The sequence below is a fragment of the Prionailurus bengalensis genome, chromosome D3 (genome assembly GCF_016509475.1).
Source record: "Prionailurus bengalensis isolate Pbe53 chromosome D3, Fcat_Pben_1.1_paternal_pri, whole genome shotgun sequence".
In the NCBI taxonomy this organism is placed as follows: domain Eukaryota; kingdom Metazoa; phylum Chordata; class Mammalia; order Carnivora; family Felidae; genus Prionailurus; species Prionailurus bengalensis.
In genome coordinates, this window is record NC_057356.1 from 7,911,930 (window position 1) to 7,939,169 (window position 27,240).

At 43.9% G+C, this 27,240-nt stretch overlaps 2 protein-coding genes across 9 annotated transcripts in view; one reads left to right on the forward strand and one right to left on the reverse strand.

Annotated features, from left to right (window-relative positions):
* Positions 1–4,959, forward strand: part of KDM2B (lysine demethylase 2B) — a 125,376-nt gene extending 120,417 nt beyond the window's left edge. For all 5 annotated transcript variants that reach the window (XM_043557525.1, XM_043557526.1, XM_043557527.1 and 2 more), the window contains one exon: positions 3,644–4,959. In XM_043557525.1, the coding sequence (XP_043413460.1) occupies positions 3,644–3,825 (182 nt within the window). In that variant the 3' untranslated portion in view covers positions 3,826–4,959. The remainder of the gene's footprint in view (positions 1–3,643) is intronic.
* A 3,185-nt stretch (positions 4,960–8,144) lies between these two features.
* RNF34 (ring finger protein 34) lies at positions 8,145–26,773 on the reverse strand. 4 transcript variants are annotated; one of them, XM_043557533.1, is made up of 7 exons: positions 26,642–26,744; positions 22,981–23,111; positions 15,470–15,688; positions 13,298–13,705; positions 11,675–11,806; positions 11,192–11,393; positions 8,145–9,106 (listed from the first exon to the last, which is right to left on the reverse strand). In XM_043557533.1, exons 3-7 carry the CDS (start codon positions 15,671–15,673, stop codon positions 8,916–8,918), a joined length of 1,137 nt encoding a protein of 378 aa, XP_043413468.1. In that variant the 5' UTR covers positions 15,674–15,688; positions 22,981–23,111; positions 26,642–26,744; the 3' UTR covers positions 8,145–8,915. The 4 variants fall into 4 exon arrangements, with proteins under 4 accessions (XP_043413468.1, XP_043413466.1, XP_043413467.1 ...); XM_043557531.1 differs by lacking the exon at positions 22,981–23,111 and having other exon boundaries at positions 8,145–9,238; positions 26,642–26,773; XM_043557532.1 differs by lacking the exon at positions 22,981–23,111 and having other exon boundaries at positions 26,642–26,771.
* Between the last annotated feature and the right edge of the window lie 467 nt (positions 26,774–27,240).

The following is a 27,240-nucleotide window of genomic DNA, read 5'->3' on the forward strand; positions in this document are numbered from 1 at the left end:
CAGTGGCCCTCATAAGAGATCTTCCTTGGATTTAGTGTCAACACGGGGTTGTCCACACTAAGGTGATCAGAGGCTGGCGACACACGTTGGAGCAGTCAGTCATTGTGTGGTCAGTATAGGTGGTTTCTTTGGGGGAAACCAAGACGTGAGATCTTTGAGAGGTTTCTCTTGAGCTGGTCAGGGTTGCCAAAAGGATTCTCCTTGACCTCCCAACTGGAGGGTGCAAGCCAGACTGCCCAGTGTCCTGGGGCCTGGCAGGGGAAGGAAGCCGGGGATGTCAACAGCAGGTAAGTTTCCCCCCTAGACCCTGATTTTGAATGGGTCCCCCAGTCTGGTGCTCAGACCAGAGACTTTCTCTCTCTTATATCAACATCTAGGGAGGGAATCAAACAGCCACCAATCTAGCCCCTTCATTAGCTCCACTTCCAGTGTGCCTGTTTTTTTTGTTGTTTGTTTGTTTGCTTGCTTTACATTTTATTTATTTTTGAGAGACAGAGACAGAGCATGAGCTGGGGAGGGGCAGAGAGAGAGGGAGACACAGAATCCGAAGCAGGCTCCAGGCTCCGAGCTGCCAGCACAGAGCCCGACATGGGGCTCGAACCCACAGACCGCGAGATTGTGTCCTGAGCTGAAGTCAGCTGCCCAGCCGACTGAGCCACCCAGGTGCCCCTCAAGTGTACCTGTTCTTTCTCCTACCTGAACCTTTGGGGGTGTTTTACAGAATGAATCTGCTTCTCTGCTTTCCCTTCAGCCTATTTAGGTTAAGCTTTCTCAAATCTATGTTATCTCTTCTCCAACTTACAGAATTAAAATTATGGTAAAATACATAAAATTTACTGTTTAAGTATACAGTTCACTAGCATATAAGTTCATTTACATTGTGTGCAAACTGCCCCCCCACCCCTCTCCAGAAATTTCACCCCATCAGAAACTCTATATCCACAAACTAACTCCCCATTCCTCTTTCCCCCAGCCCCTGACAATCTCTATGCCATCTCTGTGAACTTGACTTTTTTAGGGACCTTATGTAAGTGGAATTATATAACAGTGTTTTTTTTGTGTGTGACTGGCTTGTTTTAATTAGCATAATGTCCTCAAGGTTCATCCGTGTTATATCAGGTGTCAGAATTTCCTGCCTTTTTAAAGTCGAATAGTATTCCATTGTACGTATAGACTCAGTTTTATTTATTTGTCCATCTGGACAGTTGGGTGGCTTCCACCTTTTGGCTGTTATGAATAATGCTGCTGGGAACATGGATGTACAAATATTAGTTCGAGTCCCTGCTTGCAGTTCTTTTTGGTATATACCCAGACATGGCCTAGCAGAATCACATGGTAATTCTAGGTTTAATTTTTTGAGGAACCACCATATTGTTTGCTGTAGCAGCTGCACAATTTTACATTCCTAATGTAATAGGACACAAAGGTCTCATTTTTCTCCACATCTTTGCTAAACTTTATTTTTTATAGCCATTCTAGTGGTATGAAGTGATATCTCAATGTAGTTTTGAAATACCTTTTTTTTTTTTTTAAAAGTAATCTCTACACCCAACATTGGGCTCAAACTCACAACCCCAAGATCAACAGTCACATGCTCTACCAACTGAACCAGCCAGGTGCCCCTCAACGTAGTTTTGTCTTGGGGAGTTAGCATTTTCCTCGTGATTAGTGGTGTTGAGCATCTTTTTGTTGATGGTGTATCATCTTTGGGAAATGTCTATTCATGTCCTTTTCCTGTTTTTTAATCAGGGTGTTTGTGGATTTTTTTGTTGTTGAATTGTAGGAGTTCTTCATATATTCTGGGTAGTAGTAATCCCTTGCCAGGATCCATGATTTGCAAATATTTTCACCCATTCTGCGTGTCTTTTCATCGTCTTGATAATGTCCTTTGCACAAATGTTTTTAACTTTGTGCTTTTGGTGTCATCTTTAAGAAACCATTGACAAATTCAAAGATTTTCCTATTTCCTTCTAAGAGTTTGGTAGTTTCAGCCCCTATATTTAGGTCTAAAGAATTTTGAGTTAAATTTGTATATGGTGTGAGGTAGAAGGTTCAGCTTCATTTGTTTGCATATGGATATCTAATTTTCCCAGCAGCATTTGTTGGAAAATTTTGTCTTTTTCCCTCTAAGTGGTTGTAGCACCTTGTCAAAAATCATTTGAACATTCAAGGGTTTAAATTCTAGGCTGTCAGTTATAGTCTGTTGGTTAGTCTGTATGTCGTCCTTAATGCATTAACACTATTCTGTGGCTTTGTAGTAAGTTTTGAAATCCAGAAGTGTGAGTCCTCCAATTTTGTGTTCAAGACTACTTTGGCAATTCAGGATCTCTTATACTTCTGCATTAATTTTAGGATGTTTTTTCTATTTTTGCAGAAAACACTGTTGGTATTTTATAGCAACTTCATTGAATCTGTAGATTGCTTTGAGTTGTGTGGCCATTTTAACAATATTAAGTCTTCCCATGAGCCAGGGAAATCTCTCCATTTATATCTTTAATTTCTTATAGCAGTGTTCTTAAGTATTCAGTGTACAAGTCTTTCACTTCCTTGGTTACCTTTATTCCTAAGTATTTTACTCTGTTTTACTGTTTGATGCTATTGTAAATGGAATTGCTCATTTTCTTTCAGATTGTTCATTGCTAGTGTATAAAAATGCAACTGATTTTTGTGTGTTGATTTTGTGTCCTGCAACTTGGCTGAACTTTTTTACCTCTTTATGCCACCTCTAAACCTGGGACTTCAATACCACAGCGCTAGCACAGGGCTCCTGATTGTATTTGCAGTTTGCCTTTACTGTTTTCATTCCTACTTAACGGAAAAATGCAAATGCAGAACTAGTGATGACAGGCCTCGAGATGAAGGCCACTCAGATGAAGGAAATCATCAGGCCAGAGGGGGGATCTCTGAGCCTCAGTTGGATGCTCACTGGCATCGAAGCCAGAGAACTGTGGATTCAGTTCTCACACAAAAGAGGGTGATAAAAGCAACGTACCAATCAATAGAATATGGGGTAGAGAAGTGTGTCTATAGTGGAGGGGGTGATGACGGATTCTGAAATCTGGTTTGCTCACTGTAGACAGCATCTCGTCAGCCCTTGTAGCACCTTGGGGTTTTCTGCACTTAGTAAGGGGGCTCCCAAGCATGCTGTACCTCTCTTCAAAGCACTGGTGCCCACACGAGGGAAAAGGATCCTCAGACGACCACAGAGATGGTCCAGAACGTATCTGAAGGGAATAAGCAGATAAGCGCACAGTAATGGAGACGGGGAGGTGTTTTTCAACAGTAGATGGGAAAGGCAAGCTGTTTGATATATAGTGTGGCCCCATCTTTATTAAACAACATAGACAGGGGACCTATTTATGTGAGAACATATACACGTAAAGAAGCAATGGTAAGATTCTAAGTGATTCCACTTGAAACGGTCTGAACGCTTTTCAGGCCTATACTAACCTTTACAATTTGGTAGATGGAACCTTTCCCCATTTAAAGAGAGCTTTCAAGCAAGTGCAGTTTTCCCCAGGGCACGAGGGGCTGGAATATGCTCACGGGCCCTGTCCCGTTTCTTCATGGCTGAGGGCGGTGGTGGCGGGGGGCTCTGGGCCTCTGCGATTCCTCCACCTCACGTGTCCCCTCTTCTTTGCAGACTGCAATAAGGTGACTGACCAGTGCCTGTCCTTCTTCAAACGCTGTGGAAATATCTGTCATATTGACCTGAGGTACTGCAAGCAGGTCACCAAGGAGGGCTGTGAGCAGTTCATAGCTGAAATGTCTGTGAGTGTCCAGTTTGGGCAAGTGGAAGAAAAACTCCTACAGAAACTGAGTTAGTCCGAGGACAAGTATGTAAATAAGGGATGGGTGGGGAGAGGGGACACGGCCAAGGAGGGAGGACACGGCCGAGGAGGGAAAAGACTTTAAAAAAAAAAAAAAAAAAAAAAGGAGGGCTTTGATTTTCAATTTGGAACTTGGACAACAGACCACAGAACGTTCCATCTGCAAGTCTTGCCGAGGGAGAAGCTGTTCTGCCGCCTGTTCTGGGGCTGAATGAGCCGGACCCTTTCCTTTGGTCTGAATTCTAGCCGCACTGCTTTCTGGACCATTTCTAAGGCGGCCTTTACCAAGAAGACATTCCTGCCGGAGGAGGATGGACTCTGGAGAAATTCTCTTGCTGAAGAGCGAGCTTAGGAGTTTTTGCTGGTGGTGGTGTTTTGTCTTGGACGCCTCAGTCCTCGCAACCCCGGGGCTGGTGTCGACATACAGTGGGCCACACACCGCCTCTGCTGCCATCTTGACATTTTGTTTGGTTGGTTTTGTTACATCTTACATTATGCAGAACTATTTTTGTACAAATTGTTTAAAAGTTATTTATGCAAGGTTTGAATGCATACCTGTGTTTTTATTGTTTGAAGATTGCCAACTTTCCTGGTTTCCCTGAGGTAGGAGAGAACTTGACCTGTACTTCATCAACACAGATGCCCCATCTACACACGTGCCCAGATCTGGCAGAGCAGGCCAAGACCTTCCCGTTAAAAGCATGTTTAACTGGAAGTTGAGAGCCCGCTTTGGACGTCAAGAATTACCTAAGCATGTGGATCTATGTTAATTCTAGTCGAAGTAAGACACTCTGTACAGAATTCATCTATTTCTCAAAATTTTAAAATTCAGACTTCAGCCTTTGCACTCAGGAGGGTTTTGCGGCCAGCGCATGAGCTGTTGTACCTACACAGATTAATTTATACAGTGAGTCAAGTAGAATAAATGATCCAACATAGCCTTTCTTTTCCTTTTTTCTCTCCTTTGAGGTGAGTTGAGTTCTCGTTCAAGGTTTATAACATGGCTATTTCCTAGTTGTAAAGTTATGCCTCCATAAGTGCCATTCTTGTAAGGTGTTGTTTTCCTAGACCTTCCCCAAAGCGGTTTTACCTTTGTTGAATTTGTATAAACAATTGTACAAAAAAAGCACCCTTGGACTTTGAGAGTTTCTGTTCTAGGAGTGGACTAGAAATTCGATTAAAAGATCCAGAGGCAGTAGTCTCGACATTGGCATAACACAAGCTGTAATTTCGTATTCCCCAGAGAAAAGCTGTGGCCCCCTGGTCCATGTTTTTCCTGGCTTCAGAGAGAACTGGCTTAGGACTCCTGAAGGCAGGGGGAGGAATTCGGTACAAACTGCCATAGGGGCGAGACGGCTTACCTGTTTGGGTGGCGCTGACCCCTTCCGTGGCCGCAGGGGAGCAGGCAGGGGACATCCACCTCCTCAGCCTCTCCCTAGAGGCAGCTCATGGAGGCCACACACTGCTCGGTGGCTGAAGGCACAAGGATAGGAGGTGACTATCCCAGCTAGCAGACACAGAAACCAGTAGGAAGTAATTTTAGATCATAGAAAAAAAATTTTTTTAAACAGGGCCCTGCAAGTTCATACTTCCATAGAAAAATGCTCTAGTGAATCTGAAAAGGGAGAAAATAACCCAACTTCCTTCCTTGGTAGTTTATTGCTCCCCTTACCTGTTTTTTTTTTTTTTTTTTTGGCCACAGCAAAATGGTTTTAGATCCCATCTGGTCTCCTGCCTTCTGTTAAAACCTAGAGATCCTTTGACTCAAACTGGTGTACCCCAGAATTTAACTCAGGAGATGCACTTTACAGAGGTAAGATTAGCTTAACACTACAGTTTATTTATAAAAACGTGGCTTACCTTTGCAAGCCTCTTCATTCATCACAGAACACCTGCACAGGAGGCCAAGTTTCCATTTTCTGGGAGCCGAGTTCTCTGAACTTCCGAATACGTGTTACCCTGATGTCCAGTGAAGGCATCTTCTTCCTTGGGAATTGCTTTAAGGGTAACAGTGTTCTCCAGGTGAACAGTCCCTGGGGTTAGAGGGCCCTGTTTCTCCTATGTTTCCGGGAGGATGCAGGCCTGCCGAGCGGAGGAAGGGCCTGCCGGCGCTGGGGAGCCACGGCTACCATAGGGACACCTCAGAACCAAGACAGCAGTCTCCGTAGGCTTGAGGCAGACTACAGTCCTGTGATGGTTGCTCAGGGGCTCTCCCAAGTGTACAGAACTGGTTAAGGTTATAGCCCAGGACAGTTTCTCTACAGACCTGTTATTTTTAAAAATGAGCCTTAGATGAGGCCAGCCTGAGTTAAATGCTTGTAAATTGCTGCTCTGAATCCATAGACCATAACGGATGAAGCGGACAGGACCATAAGCCAGAGGCAGTGCTTTGTGGATTAGGTCACAGCTTCCTATCCTAGAAAATAGGCTCTATCTCCCCTCCTTCCAGGGAACCTGAGGTTTACAAAGGATAATACCATGGCATGTCCAAAGCATCGAATGTTCTCCTTCCGTATTGTGAGGATAGGGGCCAAGAGACATCCTTGTATTCTGTAGACCTTCAGACTTTTATGCATACATTACCTGTTCAAAAAAATTAGAGGCAGCACATGCCAGCTAGAAAATGGACATTGCAGAGAGAAATATTTACCCTCTGCCTAACAAGTCTGTACCTAACAAGGTGTGGTTATTTCAGTTGTCAAGCTTGCTAGACTAAATATTTCTGTTGGCTATTCACTAAACCAAGATTACTTCACACTACCTTTTAATTTAAAAAAAAATTTTATTTTTGTTGGGGGGGGGGGGGCAGAGAGAGGAAGACACAGAATCCGAAACAGGCTCCAGGCTGTCAGCTCAGAGCCCCATACAAGACTCAAACTCACGAACCATGAGATCACGACCTGAGCCAAAATTGGGACACTCAACCGAGCCACCCAGGTGCCCCTCAAAACACTACTTTAAAAAAAATCCACCATTAAGACTTTTTATTCTCTTGCTAAAAGTAAGTACCCAAGACAACTTCTATAAATCCAAGAGGAAACATCAAACAAGCTGTTTGAAGCTGAGATCATATGCATATAAATCTGTTTTCTAATTTAAGACAAACCACCCGCTGCTTAGTTTCTATCTGTCTGTTTACTATCACCTGCCAGCCTGTATTTGAAGACTTCTTTCAACCAAATTAGGGATTTGTGGACGAGGTTGAATTTCTGGAGTTCATGGTCTGATGAAAGGTACAGGGTAAGTGCTCCTACAGCTTCAGCAGGGGTTGGGCTTTCACTGGTTCTGTGGTGTGGTAATGATCTCAGGCTGCTTACTGTGAATTATGGTTAACACCAACCCTGGGCTCTGTAGGCCAACAGGAGAGAAGGGTGTCTGAAATATCCACGAGGCTTTGGTTTGTATGCTTTGACCCTAAAATCCAGAAAAGGGGGGAAGGTAGGTTTTTCTTCACAACTAGGCCAACTTTCTTCTCGATCTGCCCCCACTTGTGGATCCTGAGCACTTAAAGGCAGGTGTGCTACCCACTGCAGAATCAAAAAATAAAACCCAACAGGACTCAGCTGAGAAGTCAGGCATTTCTTACAAACACACCTGCCCACTACCAGTGGGAATGAGTCCACAGCTGGTCTCAACACCACCCTGGTTAGAGTTAGACATAAAAGAAAAGCAATTTCAGATCATTCGTGTCCCAGGAACCTTTCTGCATAAGCTCGGGTCAGGTTTCTCATTTGCTGGGGGGTACTAGAAGAGTTTAAGATCAGACCTAGTTCAAATTCTGACATTAGCCGCTTCCTTTTTTTTTTTTTTTTTCAAGTATCAAATATTTTATTATCACTTTTTTGGTAACAGCTCTATTAAGAGACATTCACATCCCAAATAATTCACCCACTTTTTAAGTAAGCTCTACTCCCAACATGGAGCTTGAACTCATGACCCCAAGATCTAGAGTCCCATGTTCTTCTAACTGAGCTAGCCAGGCGTCCTGGCTACTTTTTAAGATCTTAGACAAGTTCTTTAACTTCTCAGTTTCTCCATTTGCAAAGCAAGGCAACATCTATTTCAGAATGCTAGAGAACACTAGAAAGCACTCGGCACAATACCTGGTCATAGTCAACAGCAAATCTGTAGTTAACCTTACTGGGGAGTCAGCAGCAAAGGTAGATCACTGCAAGGCTTTGAAGGTGCTCCTGTCCCCATGTGAAGAAAGGTGCTCCTGTCCCCATGTGAAGAAAGGTACTACACCAGGCGCAGACACCCATTCACGCTGTACCCAAGTGAATTAGAAACTGGCTAGGACAATGTAAGCAAAAGCATTTTTTAAAATCTAATTTTATTCCTAAAGTTCAAATTAGCTAGCAGTAGCACTGAAAATACACTTTCACTATACAAAACAGTGTAAACTGATTACACGTGAATAAAGATTTTAACACACACACTTCTCTAATGAACGAAGCTAGAGGCAGCCCTTACTCTAAAAAGCTGTACCTGAACAGAAATGGACATATTGAGTCTAAGGCCCTGGCAGTTGACTATAGAATGTCCTTTGTTCCCAATACGTTTAAACGCAGAAATAGCAACAATGTGGAAACTTACATTCATCAAATAGTAGCATTTAAAATATACATGACTAATAAAGTGAACATTAGAGAGGCCACTGCTCAGCGTGTACCGTGTTGGCCACTTGTGGACAGTGATCTCATCCAAAGAACAGAAGTTTCAAACATCTGAGTAGTTTAAGTTAAAAATAGGATGAAGGAGAAATAAGAGAACAGGATAAGTGTTCTCCAAAGGGAGCAGTAGCTGACGCTGTAAGCAGTCTGACTTCGTCAGCAATTAGCGATCATGGACATGGGATGAAACCCAGCAAAACCTGGGAAACGGCTTGTCCACAGGCTGATAGGTGCATGGCATGGGCCAATGTTGCCACAACTTAGGATCGAATCTTTCTGTCCCCAGTTAGTAGTGAAAATAATCTTTAAAAATAGTCTCAGCCTCTGAACAGTAAGTTTCCAGTCCCTTCTGTGCATTGAAATGTCTGGGATCAAGCTTGGGGCGAGCGTCCTGTCGGGAAGAACCTGGGCTTCAGGACTTGAACACATGCACGGCGCGCACCACGTACTGCCGGCAGATGGGACACTCGCTCATGCGCTTGCCGCACTTGGTGCAGGTGACCATGTGCCCACACTCGAGCAGGACACAGTCGATGACGGCGTCCATGCAGATACGGCACAGGCTGTCATCTTCCTCATCCTGCAGCTGCAGCCGCTCACCATCTGAAAGGCAACAGACAGCTGGGGCTACAGGCACTGCGCTGCCCGACGGGTGCTCAGCAGGCATCTGGGGTGACCGCAGCGGCCGTCGAATGAGCCCAGGGTTGTAACTTCTCTGCACCTCAGTTCCCTCTGCTGGAAATGGCAGTGATAATGTCTGTACCTCGTATTGTGGAGAATAAGTGAGAAATGCTTAAGGCCAGGTATGAAATGCCCAACAAATGTTACCTACTGATTTGTTATCTGTATGTAACTCCAAGTGTTTGCGATAAGGATAAATTACTTCTGTAAGTGAAAATGAGGAGACCCAATGTTGTCCTACTAATGGGCCTCAGAGAGCACGACTGGAATTTCCAACCCAACTGTGTGGCCTTGGGAAAAGTCAGTGTCCAGAGCTTCATCTCAGTAGGACCTTTATTTCCACACTGATAGAAAAGTTATGAAATACATCAAGCAGCCTGTACTTGGGGGAAAGTTTAGAAGTATCTCAAAAACCAACTGTATTCCTGGCCACCCAGGTACATTTGGAGTCTCTCTAACTTGAAATGGATAAGCCATCCTTGCTGTGTGGCCCAGGTTGGGTTCTGAGAAAATCCAACCTGGGTTAAGAAAAGTGCTGAATGAATTTTAAAAAGTTCACCTCAGCCTGAGATTTGTCCATGGAGCTATGGACACTGAGGCTTCCCTTTCTACAGCTTGTAGAGGGGATCAATATATCACGAATACAGTTAGAAAAGAAGAGGAATTCAACCTTCAAGGGCCAGTAGTCTCTGGATTTAAGAGAAATAACAATGCCACAATCAGGAGATTCTTGTAAACCAGGGGCTGGGGACAAAGGATGCATGGGATGAGACAATGGATGAGCCAATGGAGAAGACACTAGAGGGCTACTGAATAAATCAGAGTCTAGGCTTTGGTCCCCTCTCCTACATGGAAGTTTCTTTCCAACTCTTACAAGTTCTGAGCATAAAGCAGAGGAGCCAGGGTCTGTCAAGGGTATTAGGTAAGACTGTCAGGGTGAGTCTCAACCTAAGTGGCTTCAGCCAGTCAAACTAGGGAAGATTCCAGTTGTGCTCAAAACAAAATGAGTATTCCACAAACCTGGAGATTGGGCCAGGGAAAGGGTAAGCAGTGAATCAACTGAAAAAGGCACTTTGGCAAACGTGCACGTCACGGCTTCCTCTACCATAAACTTCTGGGGGGGTAGGGGTGAGGATGGCTACGCATGACCACTGTTCACCGTACGCAGCTGGCACTTACACTTGCTAAGTAAACGGGCTTCTCCCCTCACTGCGAGGATTCCATTTCCCAGCCAAGGTCTGGGACCTCTGAAGGCTCTGAGGATTAAGATCTGTGTATCTGCCACTGTGGCACCACCTTAGCAATAGGGATGCCATAACACTTACTGTGTATTCTGGGCATAAGCCTGTTTATCAATAATTGCTGTATTATAAGCAGATTTAAAGACAAAAAACTCAAGATGGAAAAGTTAGTGATGGGAGGGCTGTTTAGATAGAAATAGTATTTGTCGGTCTAAACACCACTGAAATCTTTTCTCTTGCCTATAAACGCTCCATGGCTTGGCCCTGTTACTGGCTGAGAATTTCTGCTCCACACTTCATCAGTCAATAGTTGAAGAATTCTTAACCTCAGCTTTTCACAACTTACACAGAAACCTGATGCTTGATGCTAAGAACTACTTAACATCTTGGCTGTAGAGAATTTCTTTTTCCCAGTTAGGATTTAAAAGCTACCGAGCTAACCGAAGTATTGGCCTGCCAGAGGGGTCAGTGAGAAAACACGCATTTTTAGGGAGACAACAAATTTCATCAGACTTCTCACAAATTATGGCGAAGAAAACGAGACTGACAAACGATTACCTAACTCACCTGCCATTAGTGATCTCAGAGCCAACATCACATAATAAACTTACTACTTAACAGATCAACAAACAGGTTCCTACATCTAATTCGCTCAATAAAAGGGTAGTTTTCACCAAAAACGTGCCTTCACTGTGGCAGAAACAGCCAGTTTTTAAAAGCCAAAAGAAGGCTACCAGAGAGGCAAAAAAGAAAAAAAGAAACCTACATGACTTTTGGTTTTCTTCATTCTCTTTGTATAACCGGTTTACTTTCTCTACCAGCTCCCATTTCTCACAACAGCCAGAATAGTTGACAAAATTCCGAGCCAGGATCTCCTTCAGCTGCCGCACGCTCATCCCTTCCACCTCGTCAAGGCTCGACAGGTCAGAGAGCGAAGCTCTCACTCGCTTCTTGGAGAGGCCGGGCATCTGCAATCACAGAGGGCTTCCTGAGCTCCATTCCTGCAAGCACAGACGTCCCACAGCCAGGCGACTGCATGCGCCCCTCACCCCGCAGTCCCACTGCCCCCCCACCCCCGGCCCTGGTGTTCTTCCCAGACGTCGCGTCAGTTCTTGAAGTGTCTTCTAGATGATGCTGCATTCAAACCAGAAGAAACATCCTGGGCTAATGTGGCACATGGCCGCATGGGCACTCTACCTGCCTGCCAGGTTCCCCTGTCAAGGAAACCAAATTTGACAGGAGCTCTCACCCGCTCCTCCAAGTTTTCTTCATCGTCATCATCCTCGTCATCTTCGTCATCTTCTTCTTCATCATCATCATCATCATCATCTTCTTCTTCTTCTTCTTCTTCTGTGTTTGCTGAAATTATTTCACTTTGTACCTACACACATAATCGATCTCATCAGGTTAGGAATCCTATTATCCTAACGGCATCCACCCTGTTTGTCAATATTTATCACTGGAGAAAACCTTTCCCACAGATCCTCCCCGAGAATGACCCCAACACCTGGCATACTCCACAGTGACCTTGGGCTCCAAAGAGTTGGGCCCTACATAACTTCATAAACAACTTACCTTCCATAAAGTTATCTCAAAACCCATATTCCTTTGTGTGTGTGAATTTGTAAAACCTCACCAGAGTATTAACTCCCTGAGAAAGGTCCTGTCACGAAATGCCAAAGCCATAAGTATATGTAACTGCACCGCACTGTTCTCAAAGGACCTGCCAAGGCTGGTCTGAGACACAGAGACAAACTAAAGTTCCAGGTCCAGCCCAAGCGGCAGGGCCAATTGATTTGAAAGACTTCAATCCCACTACATCAAACTTAGACGTTTTGACTCCAAAGAATGGTTTTTAGACTTCCTCACCGATGGCTGTTGCTGGTTCTAGTTTTCAGAAATGCCTCCACAATCAGAGGTACTCTTCTTCAGGAAGAGCACAGAGACCTTCAGCATGGGTTACGTGCCATCTTTCCTATCTTTCTCTTCAGACTTGATTTTGGCCATAGCTCTACAATACTCTAGGTCAGTTCCCAGCTTCAAACATTCCACCCCACTCACTGGTTCACACGCACCATGTCACAGCACCCAAAGACCCACACCTCCCAAGTGGGGTCCTATAACCAAAAATGGCACAAAAGTCAGAGGTGTCGTATGTTTGCATCATTATTATGCCAGCTCTCATTTGGAAAATTAATAAAATTCCTAGCTTGGACTTCTCTACTTTCTGACTATTTAGAGGTAGGTAGGCCCGATTTCCCTCTGCTTTTAACTGCTTTCTTCAGAGAAGAAAATTAAATGTGGAGAGAAGTGTTGAAAACAATCCATTCAGTATTTTGGAGTCATTCATACGTACAAACTGAATATTAATTACAAGCCCTTGCAGGTTATTCAAGCAGAATGCCCAAGGACCCCACTGGGACAATATTCTACCATGGCATTTCTCTGAAATTAGTAAATAATCACATCCTTTGACTAATTCAGATGCCTTTTTCCCATTATCTAAATTAGAATTAGAGCAATTTTACTGTCGCAAGGCAACGGGGCATTAGGTTAACTTACTGTATCGTGTACGTGGTCCCTGACAAATGAGCCTACAAACATTTATGCACTACTTTTCAGTCATTAGTTTAATAGCATTTCACGTCTTGGGAAACTGAAGCAACTAGAGTCAAGAGACTGCTGAGCTTCAGACAGCTGACTCTGGGGCTCCCTGCCACCGAGGCTCTGTGCCCCCCAGGAGAGCCCGCGTGCACAGGAGTCAGAGGTGTGTGCAATCTCTGCTCCCACAGGGGCTCATGAAGCCGTAAAGACCCCACCACATACGGCCGAGCAGACACGCCAGGCCCTTGGGGGGATCCCAGCCTCGTACCTGTGCCAGCGCTCCAGATGCCATGGTCCGGTCTCCACCCATAAGCTCTCCCTGAAACGAAGACACGGTAGCAGAAGGGGCTGTGTAGTTTGAAAAAAATGAATGCGTGAAAAAGCTAGAAGTCTGGGACTGTGAGGAATTCAGACTGCTCGTGTCCAAGTCGTCCTCAGAGCCCAGCCCGCGGTGGCAGAGAACGAGATCTACCAAGTCTTCCTTCTCTCGACAGGTGTCAATGGGGATGTTTCGAAGAATGAGATACTGCCGGAGATCCTTGACTTTTAGTCGCATTAACTGTGGGCGCTGAAAGGCCGTCTCTTGTAGTAAGTGACAAGTGGAACATCTACGGAGATTGTCTTGTAAGACTGAACAGACGGAGCAAAAATCCTTCTTGCAGTCACAGCACACATGCTGGAGAAACAGAGACAAGAAACAGTCAATGACAGCCACCTACAGGCCCCTGGGAAAGCACTAGTTTTCTTCCCGCCTTCTATAAAATTCAATTTTAGTTCTTCTAGAGTCTCCCATGGCACCTGGCTACTCTCATAGCCACTTCTGTGTCCCGAGGCCATGAAATCGAAACACTCCCTGCTCAGGCAGTTTGGATTCACAGAAGTTCAAGAACAGCCCTTTAAGAAAAACACATACTTTTGTGTTAATGAATTAAAACCTTTCCACCCCTTGGTGCAAACATGTAATTAGCAGAACAGAGCTGACTCGAACCACGTGGAGCAGAAAGCACCACCACAAACTCTTCCTGCTCTTTTCCTATGTGAAATTCCCCATTTAAAGACAAGGTGGGCAGGGGACCCAACACAGGGAAAGAGAAAGACAAATGATCTCTCAAGGTCGTTCCAAGCAAACAGAGGATCTCACTATTCTAGTCACCTGTACCCTGCCGAGGCCTAATCACACTCAAAGCCACTGCACAAGCAAAGCTTAGGCACGACATGAAGATGTGACCCTTTCTACTTGCTGCACTGTTCCCACCAGCTAACACCTTGTTCCCGAAGTGTTTCAGAGGACTGAACTGACGATCAAAGACTGAGATGGCCTCACAATATGATGGTGCTCAGAAAAAAGGACTTTCCGTCCTAGAGAAAATAAGTGTTGTAGCCCAACTGTTTCATGTTGAACCTCCACACAGTAGTTACCTTACACTTATTTCTTCACTTGAGTGAAGAATGTGGATAGGGATACATTTTTTGGAACACGAGGTCAGTTACAGTAAATCACCTCTGAACAAAACTGCAGACTAATGAAATCCCTTGCTCCAGAACATAAGCATCATCAGGAGGAATAAAGTTTACAGAGCTCAGAAGATGCCTGAGTAACGTGAGAACAATACCTTGTCAGGACACTTGAGCAGTAATACAGTCCATTCAACTGAGCACTTTAAAAAAAAATTTTTTTTTAATGTTTTATTTATTTTTGAGACAGAGAGACAGAGCATGAGCAGGGGAGGGCCAGAAGACACAGAATCTGAAGCAGGCTCCAGGCTCTGAGCTCTGTCAGCACAAAGCCCGACGCGGGGCTTGAACTCACAAACCGCGCGATCGTGACATGAGCCAAAGTCAGACGCTCAACTGACTGAGCCACCCAGGCGCCCCTGAGCACTTTTTTTAAAGAGAGAGCGAGAGCACACTCCTGAGGGGGGGGGGGGGGGGGGAGAGAGAAGGAGCATCTTAAGCAGGCTCCATTCCTCAGCACAGAGCCCAACACGAGGCTCGATCCCACGACCCTGGGATCATGACCTGAGCTGAAACTGAGTCAGAGGCTCAACCGAGTTACCCAGGCACCCCTCAGGTTAATAAGAATTTTTTATATTTTTAGGGTGCCTGGGTGGCTCAGTCAGTCAAGCGTCTGACTCTTGGTTTCGGCTCAGATCATAATCTCGTGGTTGTGAGTTTGAGCCTCACACCAGGCTCTGCACTGACAGCATGGAGCCTGCTTGGCATTCTCTCTCTCCCTCTTCTCTGCCCCTCCCCATCTCATGCTCTCTCTCAAAATAGATTAAAAAAAAAATTTTTTTTTTAAGGTGGGAATGCTTTACATAAGGTAATAGTAAAAACTTAAAAAGTTTTCATATTTTTCACAAAAAGATTCACTAGTATTCAAAATAACATACAATCAAGAATTGTGATGTTTTTATAGATAACATTTCATCCAACTCACCTTCTTTCTAAAGACTGAAAATGAAAGTCCACAGGCTTTGCAAACTATATTAGGCCCTTCCGTAGGTGCTGGTGGGTAAGTGGAAAAATCAGAGTTTGGTGCAAATCTGAATGGACCGGTGCCTCCTGCAAATCCTGACTGCTGGCCCCGGACAGCTCCAGTTCCCATGACTTCATTCAGCAGCCCACAGCATGAAGCCCACATAGACGTGGCACCCGCCTGGAAAGGGACACAAGTAGAGACCACAGTTGAAAGCTGAGTGGAACCTGGGCTCTCTAGGAACTTCCAGGAATGCCATTCTGGAGAGGCTCATTTGCCCTGAGTAACTTCGAGATTATTCTTTTAATTGAGGCAAAATTGGTATATAATGAATTTTGGATGTACACAATTTAATACCTGGATGCACTAGAAAGCGATCACAAGTCCGGTTACCATCCATCACCATACAACTGAGCTGCTTCACCCATTTCGCCCATCCTCTTACCACCCTCCCCCACCCACCCCGCCGCCAGTAACCAGCAGTCTGTTCTCTGTGTATCTGTGAGTGTGTCCATTCGTTTTGTTTTTTAAATTCCACATGTAAGTAGAATCATACAGTATTTGTCTTTCTCTGCCTATTTTCCTTAGCATAATTCCCTCAAGGTCCAACTGTGTTGTTACAAATGGGAAGATTTCCTTCTTTTTTTACAGCTGAGTAGTATTCCATTGTATGCATTAACCACATAATATCCATCATTCACCAATGGACACTTAGGTTGTTTTCCTATGTTGGTTATTGTGATAATGCTGCAGTGAACATAGGGGTTGCACAGATCTCTTTGAATTAGTGTTTTCATATTCTCCAAATCAATACCCAGAAGTGGAATAGCTGGATTATGGTATTTCTAATTTTTCAAGGACTCTCCATACTGTTTTCCATAGTGGCTGCACTAATTTACATTCCCGCCAACAGTGTACTAAGGTTTCCTTTCCTTCACATGCTCTCCAACACATATTTCTTGTCTTTTTGATAATAGCAATTCTAGTAAGTGGGAGGCAAGATCTCACTGTGGTTTTGAAAGATTATTCTTTTAAGCATCACAAATTTAAGCTCTTTGGAAAGAGATCATTTTTTGGTGTTTTCAAAGAATACTTGGCAATGGGTAAAATCATGACACATCATTAAACAAAAGGAAAAGATACAACATATACGCAATTTTGTAAAAAAAAACAAAAACAAAAACAAAAAAACTCCACACACACTGAAACAGATACACGTGCATGCACACACATGAATGACTGAACAGAACTACAGGCTGTGTGACATGTGGGATATGCTTACAACAAAACAACTGCTTGTTGCTTATCTGAAATTCAAACTTAACTGAGCATCCTGTCTTCCATCTGGCAACCTTCAACTGGTGACCACTGCACTAGATAGCACAGCAGAACGGCTAAACATCCAACTTCGGCTCAGGTCATGACCCTGCAGTGTGCGAGTTTGAGCCCCACATTGGGCTCTCTGCTGTCAGCGCAGAGCTCACTTCAGATCCTCTGTCCCCCTCTCTGTCCCTCCCCCACTTGCATGCATGCTCTCTTTCTCTCAAACATAAACATTTTTTTAAATATATAAATTCAAATTACTTAATTTCATTAAACTTCTGTTCTCACAGCCATGCCTAATAAACTATGGCATATAAAAATTTTTAATTTTTTTTAAATGACTGGGAAAAACATCAAAATGCCAACTGAAGCTCTGGTTTTTAATGTAATTTGTATACATTTATTTTCTCCAGTTTTTCTCTACTTTCCAAACTCTTTAAAAAGAATACATTGCTTTGACATTAAAAATATATTTTTATAGGAGCGCCTGGGTGGCTCAGTCGGTTAAGCATCCGACTTCGGCTCAGGTCATGATCTCACGGTCTGTGAGTTCGAGCCCTGTGTCGGGCTCTGTGCTGACAGCTCGGAGCCTGGAGCCTGCTTCAGATTCTGTGTCTCCCTCTCTCTGACCCTCCCCCATTCATGCTCTCTCTCTGTCTCAAAAATAAACATTAAAAAAAAAATTTAAAAAAATATATTTTTATAAAAGCAGTGATCCTATCTTTTCAAACGGAAAATACTAAGCACAATTTCTGATGACTGGATAACCATCATGACCTTCCAGGGTGTAAGGATTATTTGTCACTCCATTGAATGTCCTGATATTAACGTATTGCCTTTTGGGTTTTTCTCTAGTCTCTTCCCTTTCTGAGAGGCACCACTGCTAACATTATACTCACCTCCAGCAACCCCCTTTATTACTGCAGACTCACAAAGCTGATAGCCAAGCATGTCAGAAGTATATATGAAAATATATTTTCAGTGAGGGCTCAAGGTACTTTCCCAAACAAAAATATAAAAGCTGTAGTGTTTGGAACCAATGAACTTTTTGCCCCTTGTCCTAATTCTTAAGCATATTCTAGACTCTAGATAATGTGATAGGTAATGGAAGTCCAGGTGGATGAGATCTGATTAGTTAACATGGCCACATAGTTCCATATTTTATTATCTAACTCTATCAAACATTTGTTATTTGTCCAACAAGCTCTTAAAAATGTTTTTTTCTAAACAACCTCAAAAGGCTATTTAGAATGCTACAGAAGGATCATGCTATTCTTGCTACTTCCCACAAGTAATGCTACATTAAATATAGGGAAAGGAGAAGGTAAAGCAATAGGAAACCACAATACAGGGTTCAAACAGTCTCAAGTAGCAGGGTTACTGACGTGAGTATTATATGGCTTCACACCCTATAATTCTAGAGAAACAGTGATGCCTTTAAAAGTCAGGTTAATGGGGCGCCTGGGTGGCTCAGTCAGTTAAGCATCTGACTTTAGCTCAGGTCATGATCTCACGGTCCGTGAGTTCGAGCCCCGCATCGGGCTCTGTGCTGACAGCTCAGAGCCTAGAGCCTGTTTTGGATTCTGTCTCTCTCTCTCTCTCTGACCCTCCCGCATTCATGCTCTGTCTCTCTGTCTCATAAATAAATAAATGTTAAAAAAATAAATAAATAAAAATAAAAAAAATAAATAAAAGTCAGGTTAAATTATAATTAATAGTTCATACCTTTAAACAAATATATACCTCAGGCTTGAGAGCCACAGTATGTTTAAACATAAAAATATGAAAATCCAGGGGCACCTGGGTGGCTCAGTCGGTTAAGCCTCCAACTTCAGCTTAGGTCACGATCTCGCGGTCCGTGAGTTCGAGCCCCGCGTCGGGCTCTGGGCTGATGGCTCAGAGCCTGGAGCCTGCTTCAGATTCTGTGTCTCCCTCTCTCTCTGCCCCTCCCCCGTTCATGCTCTGTCTTTCTCTGTCTCAAAAATAAATAAACGTTAAAAAAAAAAATGAAAAAAAAAAAGAAAATCTGGATTTATTAAGTTCACTGAAAGTGAGTGTTCTTTTCTGTGGGGAGCACAGCACAGTGTATAGAGGTGACAAGTCCATCTAGTTACCGTGCTACAAACCTGAACCTAATGTAACATTGCAGGTCAATATCAATAAAATTGTAAAAACACATTTTAAATGAAGCATTCTTTTAGCAAAAGATTTATCCTCAGTGCTTTAAACAACAAGCTCTTGGAGTGCCTGGCTAACTCACTTGGTAGAGGATAGGACTCTTGATCTCCGGGTTGTGAGTTTGAGCCCTACATTGGGCACAGAGATTACTTAGAACACACACACACACACACACACACACACGAGTTCTAAAAACTGAAAATGTTTTTAAAAATTCAATTTGCAGTAGGCCTGAAACTAATATAATACTGTGTTAATCATAATGAAATTAAAAATACATAAAATAATTGTTTTCAAGTTTACCATTGGGGGGATAAATATAATTTGCACATAACATTTTTGGGAAGGAAATACCTCAATTGCAGAAAGCACCACTGGGATAAACTCTTCTTCATTCCAGGAGTTTAAAGAAATAAAGTTCTCAGTAAGCTTCTGCTTCCTGCTGACCTAGCTACAATAGTTAAACAGCTGTGTTGGCTTTTATCCATAACCCTTCTGATTCCTGGTGATGTGCCTCTGCAAACAACTGCAGGTTCCTTGTGGACATGACTCCCTCCTTGCACAACATCTAGCTCCACCACGACTGATAAGAAAATAACCGTGTAGAAGGTTTCTTCATATTACCTCTTTAAAGGCAATGTAATATTACATTTTGCATGCTACCCAGAAAGATCCAATTGCATCTTTTTGAGAAAGTATTAAAGGTAAGAAGGACACTAACCTAGCAGGCACGAAATCTCAGATGTGAGCTCAATAAAAAGCAGCACTGTCACATTTTGTTCCTTCTACCAGAAAGCAGTTTTACAAGAGTTAAGGAAGGATACACACTTTCAAACCATATAAATGAGTAGAATCATCACAATTCTAGGCTGCAAATATTCACAGCTCTTATGAATAGAAGGATTTATTTTGGGAAAACAGGTAGAATCCCTATACGTATATCAATATTGGGAGTAACAACTTTCTCCTACTCCTCATTTCTATAAAGGGGAGGGAATTTCCTCTTCATTCCCCAGAAGGGAAAAGAATGAAAAGAACACTCCTATCTTCTTTTGGTCATCACACTACAAAATAAAAAAGCTCAAGCCAACCCCCAAAGTGTTGTCCCAGGCAAAAATATGTTGCTACAACCTAATATTTAGTATAATTCAGCCAAAGACCATAGGAGAGGGAAAGAAGAAACACCAAAAAGAACTAGGTCTCAGCCTCATCAGCACTGAGAACTTAGACAAAATTTCCCAATAATACTCACACTTCAGGGTGACCCTACCTACTTAGACTATTATCTTCTGACAATAGCATTTGCAATACTCCAGCCTTCTTCAAAGTTCAGAGATTTGCAATCGTGGAAGCCCCAGGCACTAATTTTACTTGAAGGACCTTTCTTTCCCATCCAGCGTATTTTTAAAAATTAACTTCCATTTCCCCCTTAAACCCCACGTTTTCTGGCACCCCAGTGCTGAAGTGCAGATGATCTCTCTTCAGTGATTCGATCTCCCCAACTTCTTGGGAGCGGGGATTTTTAGTTCTGTTCCAGGGGGCTGCTGCCTTGGTCTCCTGCTAGGAAACTGCACAGGCCTATGACATGGCCCTGAAAACAGTGGTTGGACTCAACAGGGGAACCTTAAAAAAATACCGATGGCTGGGTCCCAGCCCAAGATTCTTAACTGGTCTGGGTATAGCCTGACGCATCAGAATTTTTTTAAAGATTTATTATTATTTTTTAAGTAATTTCTACCCCCAACTTACGGCTTGAACTCACAACCCGGAAACTAAGAGTCACATGCTCCCCTGAGCCAGCCAGCCCCCCCCACTCCAGAATTTTTTTAAGTTCCCCACTTGATTCAAATTACAGCAAAGGTTACAAGGTTAACACCTGCTCAGTTTAGGCCATTTCTGTTTCCTGTCTACAGGGTTTCAGCTGGAAAACCGCTCTCAGCAGAGTGCTGACGAAAAGAGGCTGTGGTTATTTCCAAAGCCTGTACCTCTCCAGTTCCAGGACCAAGACCTCAGCCAAATGCTCCTCATAATCTGTGGATAATTTTTCCCTGCAGGAGTAGGACATGCCTCCCCTGTTTCCTCTCCCTCTATGGTCTCCCCTAGTCCCTTCACAAAGGATCGGCTGAGTTTTTAACAATTTTATCTAATTGTTATATTAGTTCCTTTCCACATATTGGCCTGGAACTTTTGTTGAAATTTGGTGCCTTCTTTCATTTTTAATTTATTCCGTCATTTTATTTACTCTTTGCTTTTTGGCCCCAACTTTTTATTTCCCAAAGTACTCCTCTCCATATTTTCTTGTGTAAAATCCCCAACACTGGGAGAAAGAAAATGATTTCTGGGTCAAAAGCAGCCCTTGTTCAAACTATTTTTGTCCTTCACCTGCAAGTTGAAGAATCCATCCAGAAGGTGAATCCCCCTCAGGCTTGTTGAACTCCATTTCCTTGACCCCTTTAGTATGTTTCATCTTCCAGCACTTTCCCTTAACATCCCAATTTCCTCAATATTTTCTGCACGTCCCCTCAGGGCACAGGCATTCCTACCTCACAACTGTCACCTTGACATTCACCTAATAATGCTTGAAGTGTCCTGCACCAATTTTTCCCCTCTCAAATCTGTCCAGATTTTGTTACTACTTGGGGTAACAGTCCCAGTTTTTGAGTGACAGAATCTATAAAAGCAATTAGGGAAGTATTTCCGAGAGCACTTTCCCAAGTTTACTGAATGTGGGCTCTTGAAGGGGGGGGTGTGGAGAGGGAACATGCCAATTGATCCTCTGAGCTCTTGACTCTGCCTCTATGTCCCTGGAGCCCAGTTCCCGTGTCTCATAAGATATCAGCCAAAGAGCTTCCCTCTTTTTGCATCTTCCCTTTAAAAGCTTTAGATTTAGAGATCCAAGCTCATGTTCTTTCCCACGGTCTTCCCTATCCTTTAAGATCTTCCACCAGTTTAAGCAGCCTGCATACCCTTATTTTTCCTTTATTCATTCTCTGTTCACCTTTTGGTAGTAAGACTGAAGCATATTTTCCAAACTATTCCACTTCCTCCTAGATTTTCTGAGCAAACCTAATTCCTAGACAGCATACAAGGCACAGCCCTTTGGCTTTTAAATTTGCATTAAATTCACTGAGTTGTTACTCTGCCCCCATTCCAAAAAGGTGTGATATTTACACCTTTTTTATGCCATTCATCTTTTGCTTATTAAAACAATATTTAATATTTAATATGTACGCCATTCATCTTTTGCTTATTAAAACAAAAAGCTACCCTTCCGTGAGTGAAGCCAAAGTCTGGATTTCTGAAAACTACAGCTATGATCTGGGCTTATGTGACTAACAATTCTAAATCCTACTTGGGACCATGGCTGAGAGCAAGACTCTACAGGCTAAACTACATGAATCCGAGAGGTTGGAAGGAACAATCTGTAAAGATGGCAACATTTCTTCCCTGGACCATAAATGTAGTTCAGAAATGGAGACTAACTGAACAAAACAACTATCTACCTATGCCTGGCACAAAACTTACTCAGGGAATTTAACTGTGTTTGCAGTTTATTTTCTACTCCTCAATGACTAGCGAAAATAAATGATTTTCATGATAATCTAAGCCCTTTCTTACATACCCCCTTAGGCCAAAATTGCTCCTGAATACTCATGGGACATGGCCTGCCTGGCTTGTATTAGCTAAGAACTAGGTATCATACTAAAAACTTACATGCTCCGTGGTAAAAAAAAAAAAAAAAAAAAAAAAAAAAAAAAAAAAAAAAATCAAATTCTAAAGCCTCCTCTGAACTGGCCCAGACACCTAGATCTCATGTTACTCTGATATCCAATGCCAGTTTTTGTGTTTTTTCCAAAGCCAGTACACCAAGATTTGGGGGTGAAGGGGGGCAATAATGACTTTTTTCACTCCCAATTTGGAACTAATTAAGAAATAATACAAACAGAAATTTAAACGTTTGCTTTACTTACACCAGTTTGAAAGCATGACTTTAGCTCTGTCGCCTATTGGTCTTGTTAACAGGCCAGTCACCAGCACAGCAGACCAACAGTTGCTTGTCGTCTAGTTGACCACAATGCCACCACCCCATAGGAAGACAGATCTGAGAAAGTTCCAGAAAGTACCGTTTGGTTCCTGTGCTAAAACTTACCCACATAAAAGTTCTCTTCTTTCTCTGATAGCATAAATGCTGAAAGTGTTTGTCTTATATTGTTCCTTCCTAGAGGATGAGTTAGAAAGTATCTTCCCTCTGTAGGAGTACAGAGGAGGGGAGTGTATCCACAAATCTAAACAATTGGCATGCAAGTGGGACTGAGTTTCCAGTGCTCTGACATTTATTTCCATGAGACACCACCAATTTTATAAGCACTCTCTCAGATTCCTCAGATTCACACAATATAAGCCCACTCTGAATCATCATTTCAGTCAACAAAAGCAAGAGGAAACATGCTGTATCTTTGCAAAACCAAAAGCCCAGCCTTTTTTCTGGCAGAGTGCCAGAGTTTTCAAATGGCTTCAAGGTTCAACCATCTTTGATTGATTGATTGATTGAGAGAGAGAGAGAGAGAAAGAGGGAGAGAGAGAGAGAGAGAAAGAGAGAGAGATCTAATGTGCTTTTAGAATCCCTGCGGAGGTAAAATAATTCCAAAATGCTCAATTAAAAAATGTTTGCTGCAAATTTTGAATCCTATTCTAAACCACATCAGGATGTGATCCCTTTTAATGATTCCACCAAATATAATAGTAACTAGGCAAACTAGAATGAAGAATTTAAAAAGCCATGCTGGTTTCCATGAAGACTAAATGACAGCCAATGAGAGAGAAAGTTGATGGATTGGAAAATAGCAGAAAACTAGCGATCATAGTCTAAATCATTTTTTCTAAATAAGCTCTATGCCCATCATGGGGCTTGAACTCACGACCCTAAGAGTTGCATGTTCCACCAACTAAACCAGCCAGGCACCCCTTTATCATTTGCTTTTGATTAAAATAGGTAAAGAGCAATAATAATGCCATCTCCTAGGAGTTGCTTGCCATAACTCTCAATTAAATACATTATACAGTTACCTCCAGGTTCCAGACTGAAGAATATTAATTTTCTTGGATGTTGTATGAAGCTAACTAGTACCAAGCAGGAATTCAATTCTTCCACCAAGGAATGTTTTGTCAGAGAATTCACTCACCATATGTGTTGTTTTCAACTCCCAACAATTTTGTTTGCTAAAACTCAACGTCCTTGTGTTAAACAACATGAAAAGATATTTCAAACATCACCACTAGTGATGTAAAATAAGTTTTACAGTTTCCTATAGGACTTAGGACTACCAGAAGAAACAAAGCAAAGCAGAAGAAACAGTTGAGATAATTATCAAAAATCTTTAACCTATTTAGAGCCACATGAGAAGAACATGCTCCTTAAAATGTGGGAAGATTTCTTATGGAAACTGCAACTGAAATAAAATTTGCAGAAATTCTGCCTTTTTAATTATCAACTAATCAGACCATACACCACAAAGGAGGAAATTCTACATCCTAAATTCTGATAGTCTAAATAGACTGGTGTCTATTTAGGTCTCCATTTTGCTTCAAAAAATATCTATCTTTGCTACATTTTTACCTACCACCAAACCTTGTTTCTAAAATTTCGATTCAGCAGTATCTTCCACTTCAATTGATTTTAAAGAACTTGATTAAAAAGTTCAATACTGGACCTGTCCCTACTTCTTTTCCTTCCACGTCTAGTTCACTGATGGGCCACAGATTTAATACTCCTCAAGATATCGACATTCTTTGAGAATATCTACACACACACACACACACACCCCTATTTTGTTTCTGAATCTTAACAGAGCAAGATGATAATTTTCAGGGAAGATAGCTAGTTTTAGGTATTTTAATAGGCATTCTAAGTTAAAATATTTTATAACTATACCAGGAAGTTAAAAATAAGGTGTTAGGGACACCTGGGTGGCTCAGTCGGTTGGGCATCCAACTCCTGATTTCAGCTCAGGTCATGATCTCACGATCTGTGGGTTTGGGCAGTGAGGAGTCTGCTTGGGATTCGCTTTCTCCCTCGCGCTGCCCCTTCCCTGCTCATGCTCTCTCTCCCTCTCAAATCAAATAAATTAAAACAAAAATGTGAATAAAAAAGGTCTTACAATATCTTCATACTTTCACACACTGTTCGCAAAGTTATCTATTTCTGGGCACCTGGGTGGCTCAGCCGGTTAAGCATCCGACTTCGGCTCAGGTCATGATCTCGAGGTTAAGAGAGTTTGAGCCCCCTCGTCGGGCTCTGTGCTGACAGCTGGGAGCCTGGAGCCTGCTTCGGAGTCTGTGTCTCCCTCTCTCTCTGTCCCTCCCCTGCTCATTCTTTCTCTCTCTCCCTCTCAAAAATAAACATTAAAAAAAAAAAAAAGTTATCTATTTCCAAAAATCTTCCTTATTTCCTGAGGCCAGAAACATCCTTTCTTGCTCCGGAGCATTTAGGGTTTGACACCTTCCATCATACTCTGCTTTGTAATGCGGTTGAGAAGGTCTTTTCTCTCTAGATTGGCAAACTCCTCAAAGGTGGACTGCATTTGCCATTACTCCAACTCAGCAAGTGTCCCTCGTACCAACACACAATATTTGCTGAAATTTCTCCAGCCGCCTGACACTCCCTATCAGTCTTCCACGGTCCATCTTTGAGGGTTTTTTTGGTGAAGGTTCTGCTTGAAGCCAGCCGTTCCCGGTTATTTTCCTTACCCACAACGAGCACACCTCTCCACTGGGATGAATGAAATCGTCCAGGTCTGAAACAGGATCACCTTACCCCACTTGGTCGGAGTTCAGCTAACGAATCAATACCTGGATTGACTGTCGTACACGGAGCTCTGCAGAACTCTCGGCGATCAAGTTGAGAAAACCGGCTCCCAAAAGTAGGCCAGAGTCTCCCCGCTTCCCCTTTTCCTTAAACTTCTCACTCACCGATGTTCCCACGCTCTCACACCCACCTTGAAGAACTCAAGCTGTCAAATTACTTGCTGCGTACCTAGTGGCGAAGCAGACTCATCCAGTTTGCTAGCGCTCTAGGTCGCGGCCCCAAAGATAAGCCTGAAATCCCTCGGAAGGGCGCCCCGAGGCGTTTCTAACCTGTTAGCCTGGCCCCAGCCTCACGACTCCCCACACTAACTCCTTTTCCCTTCGTCCATGCAGTTCGCATCCTGCGACGGTCCCGTCGTGTTCCCGACATCTGGGTTAGCTCAAGGACTCGGGACGGGAGAGGGCACGCTGTGGGCAAAAGCATGGAGGGCTGAGGCGGGAACTAGGGGGTCTGCCTCAGGCCCCCGAGGGAGAGGACAGGGCCAGGAGCAAAGACGGGCCCACCAGGCTTGAGCGCGGGGGCCTCCCGGCCTCTCCCCCCTCCTCAGGCTCGCTGCAGGGAGGCGCTGTGGGAGCCGGGGAGGTCCCAGAGCCCAGGATCTCCGCTCCGGGCCGGGCAGGGCCCGGACGCCGGCCCGGGACGCCCCTCAGCCGGAGCTCTCCGAGGTGCCGGCGGGGTTCACCTCTGAGGCTAAAGGAAGGCACTTCAGGCGTCCCGGCCAGTTAGGAGAGGCGAGGAGGAACTGCCCGGCCCCACCGGCCTCTCACCTTCATGGCCGCGACCGCCGCGTCTCGGTCGGCTCTGCCGGGGAACTAAGCACCACAGCAGCTCCTCGCACAGCCGCCCTCCTTCCTTCTGGGCGGTGATTACGGCGCCTCCCGCGGCGACCTAGCGTCCCGACGTCAGGGGCGTAGTCGCGCCCGCCTCACGCCCCCAGGAAGAGCGCCGAGCGGCGGCGGAGTCGGCCAATCCGGAGCCAGTCCTCGGGAGGCCGGTCACCAGAGCCAATGAAGTGGCGGGAGCGGGGCGGGGCCTCTGGCCTGCCGGGTAGGCGGAGGAAGACTCCATTCCGCCCGGAGCTGAGCTGGGCGGGTCTGGGCGTTGGCGGGCGGTACCCGCCGGGGCGGATTTCTTGGTTGGGTCGTTGAACTAGGAGTCAGCGTCCCCTGAGGAACCTGTGTAAGCGGAGATTTAGCTTTGGGGCTAGGTGAGGAAGTCTCCAGGGCTGAGAAGGCAGGAAGGGGCGTGGTAAATTTGAAAGTAGGTTTGAAGGCTTTTTTTTTTTTTTAATAGCAGTCAGAGCAGCACCTCTGGATTTCCTCCCGGGACGTTGAATCCTCTCACACTCGGTAAGGACCTTAGGTCT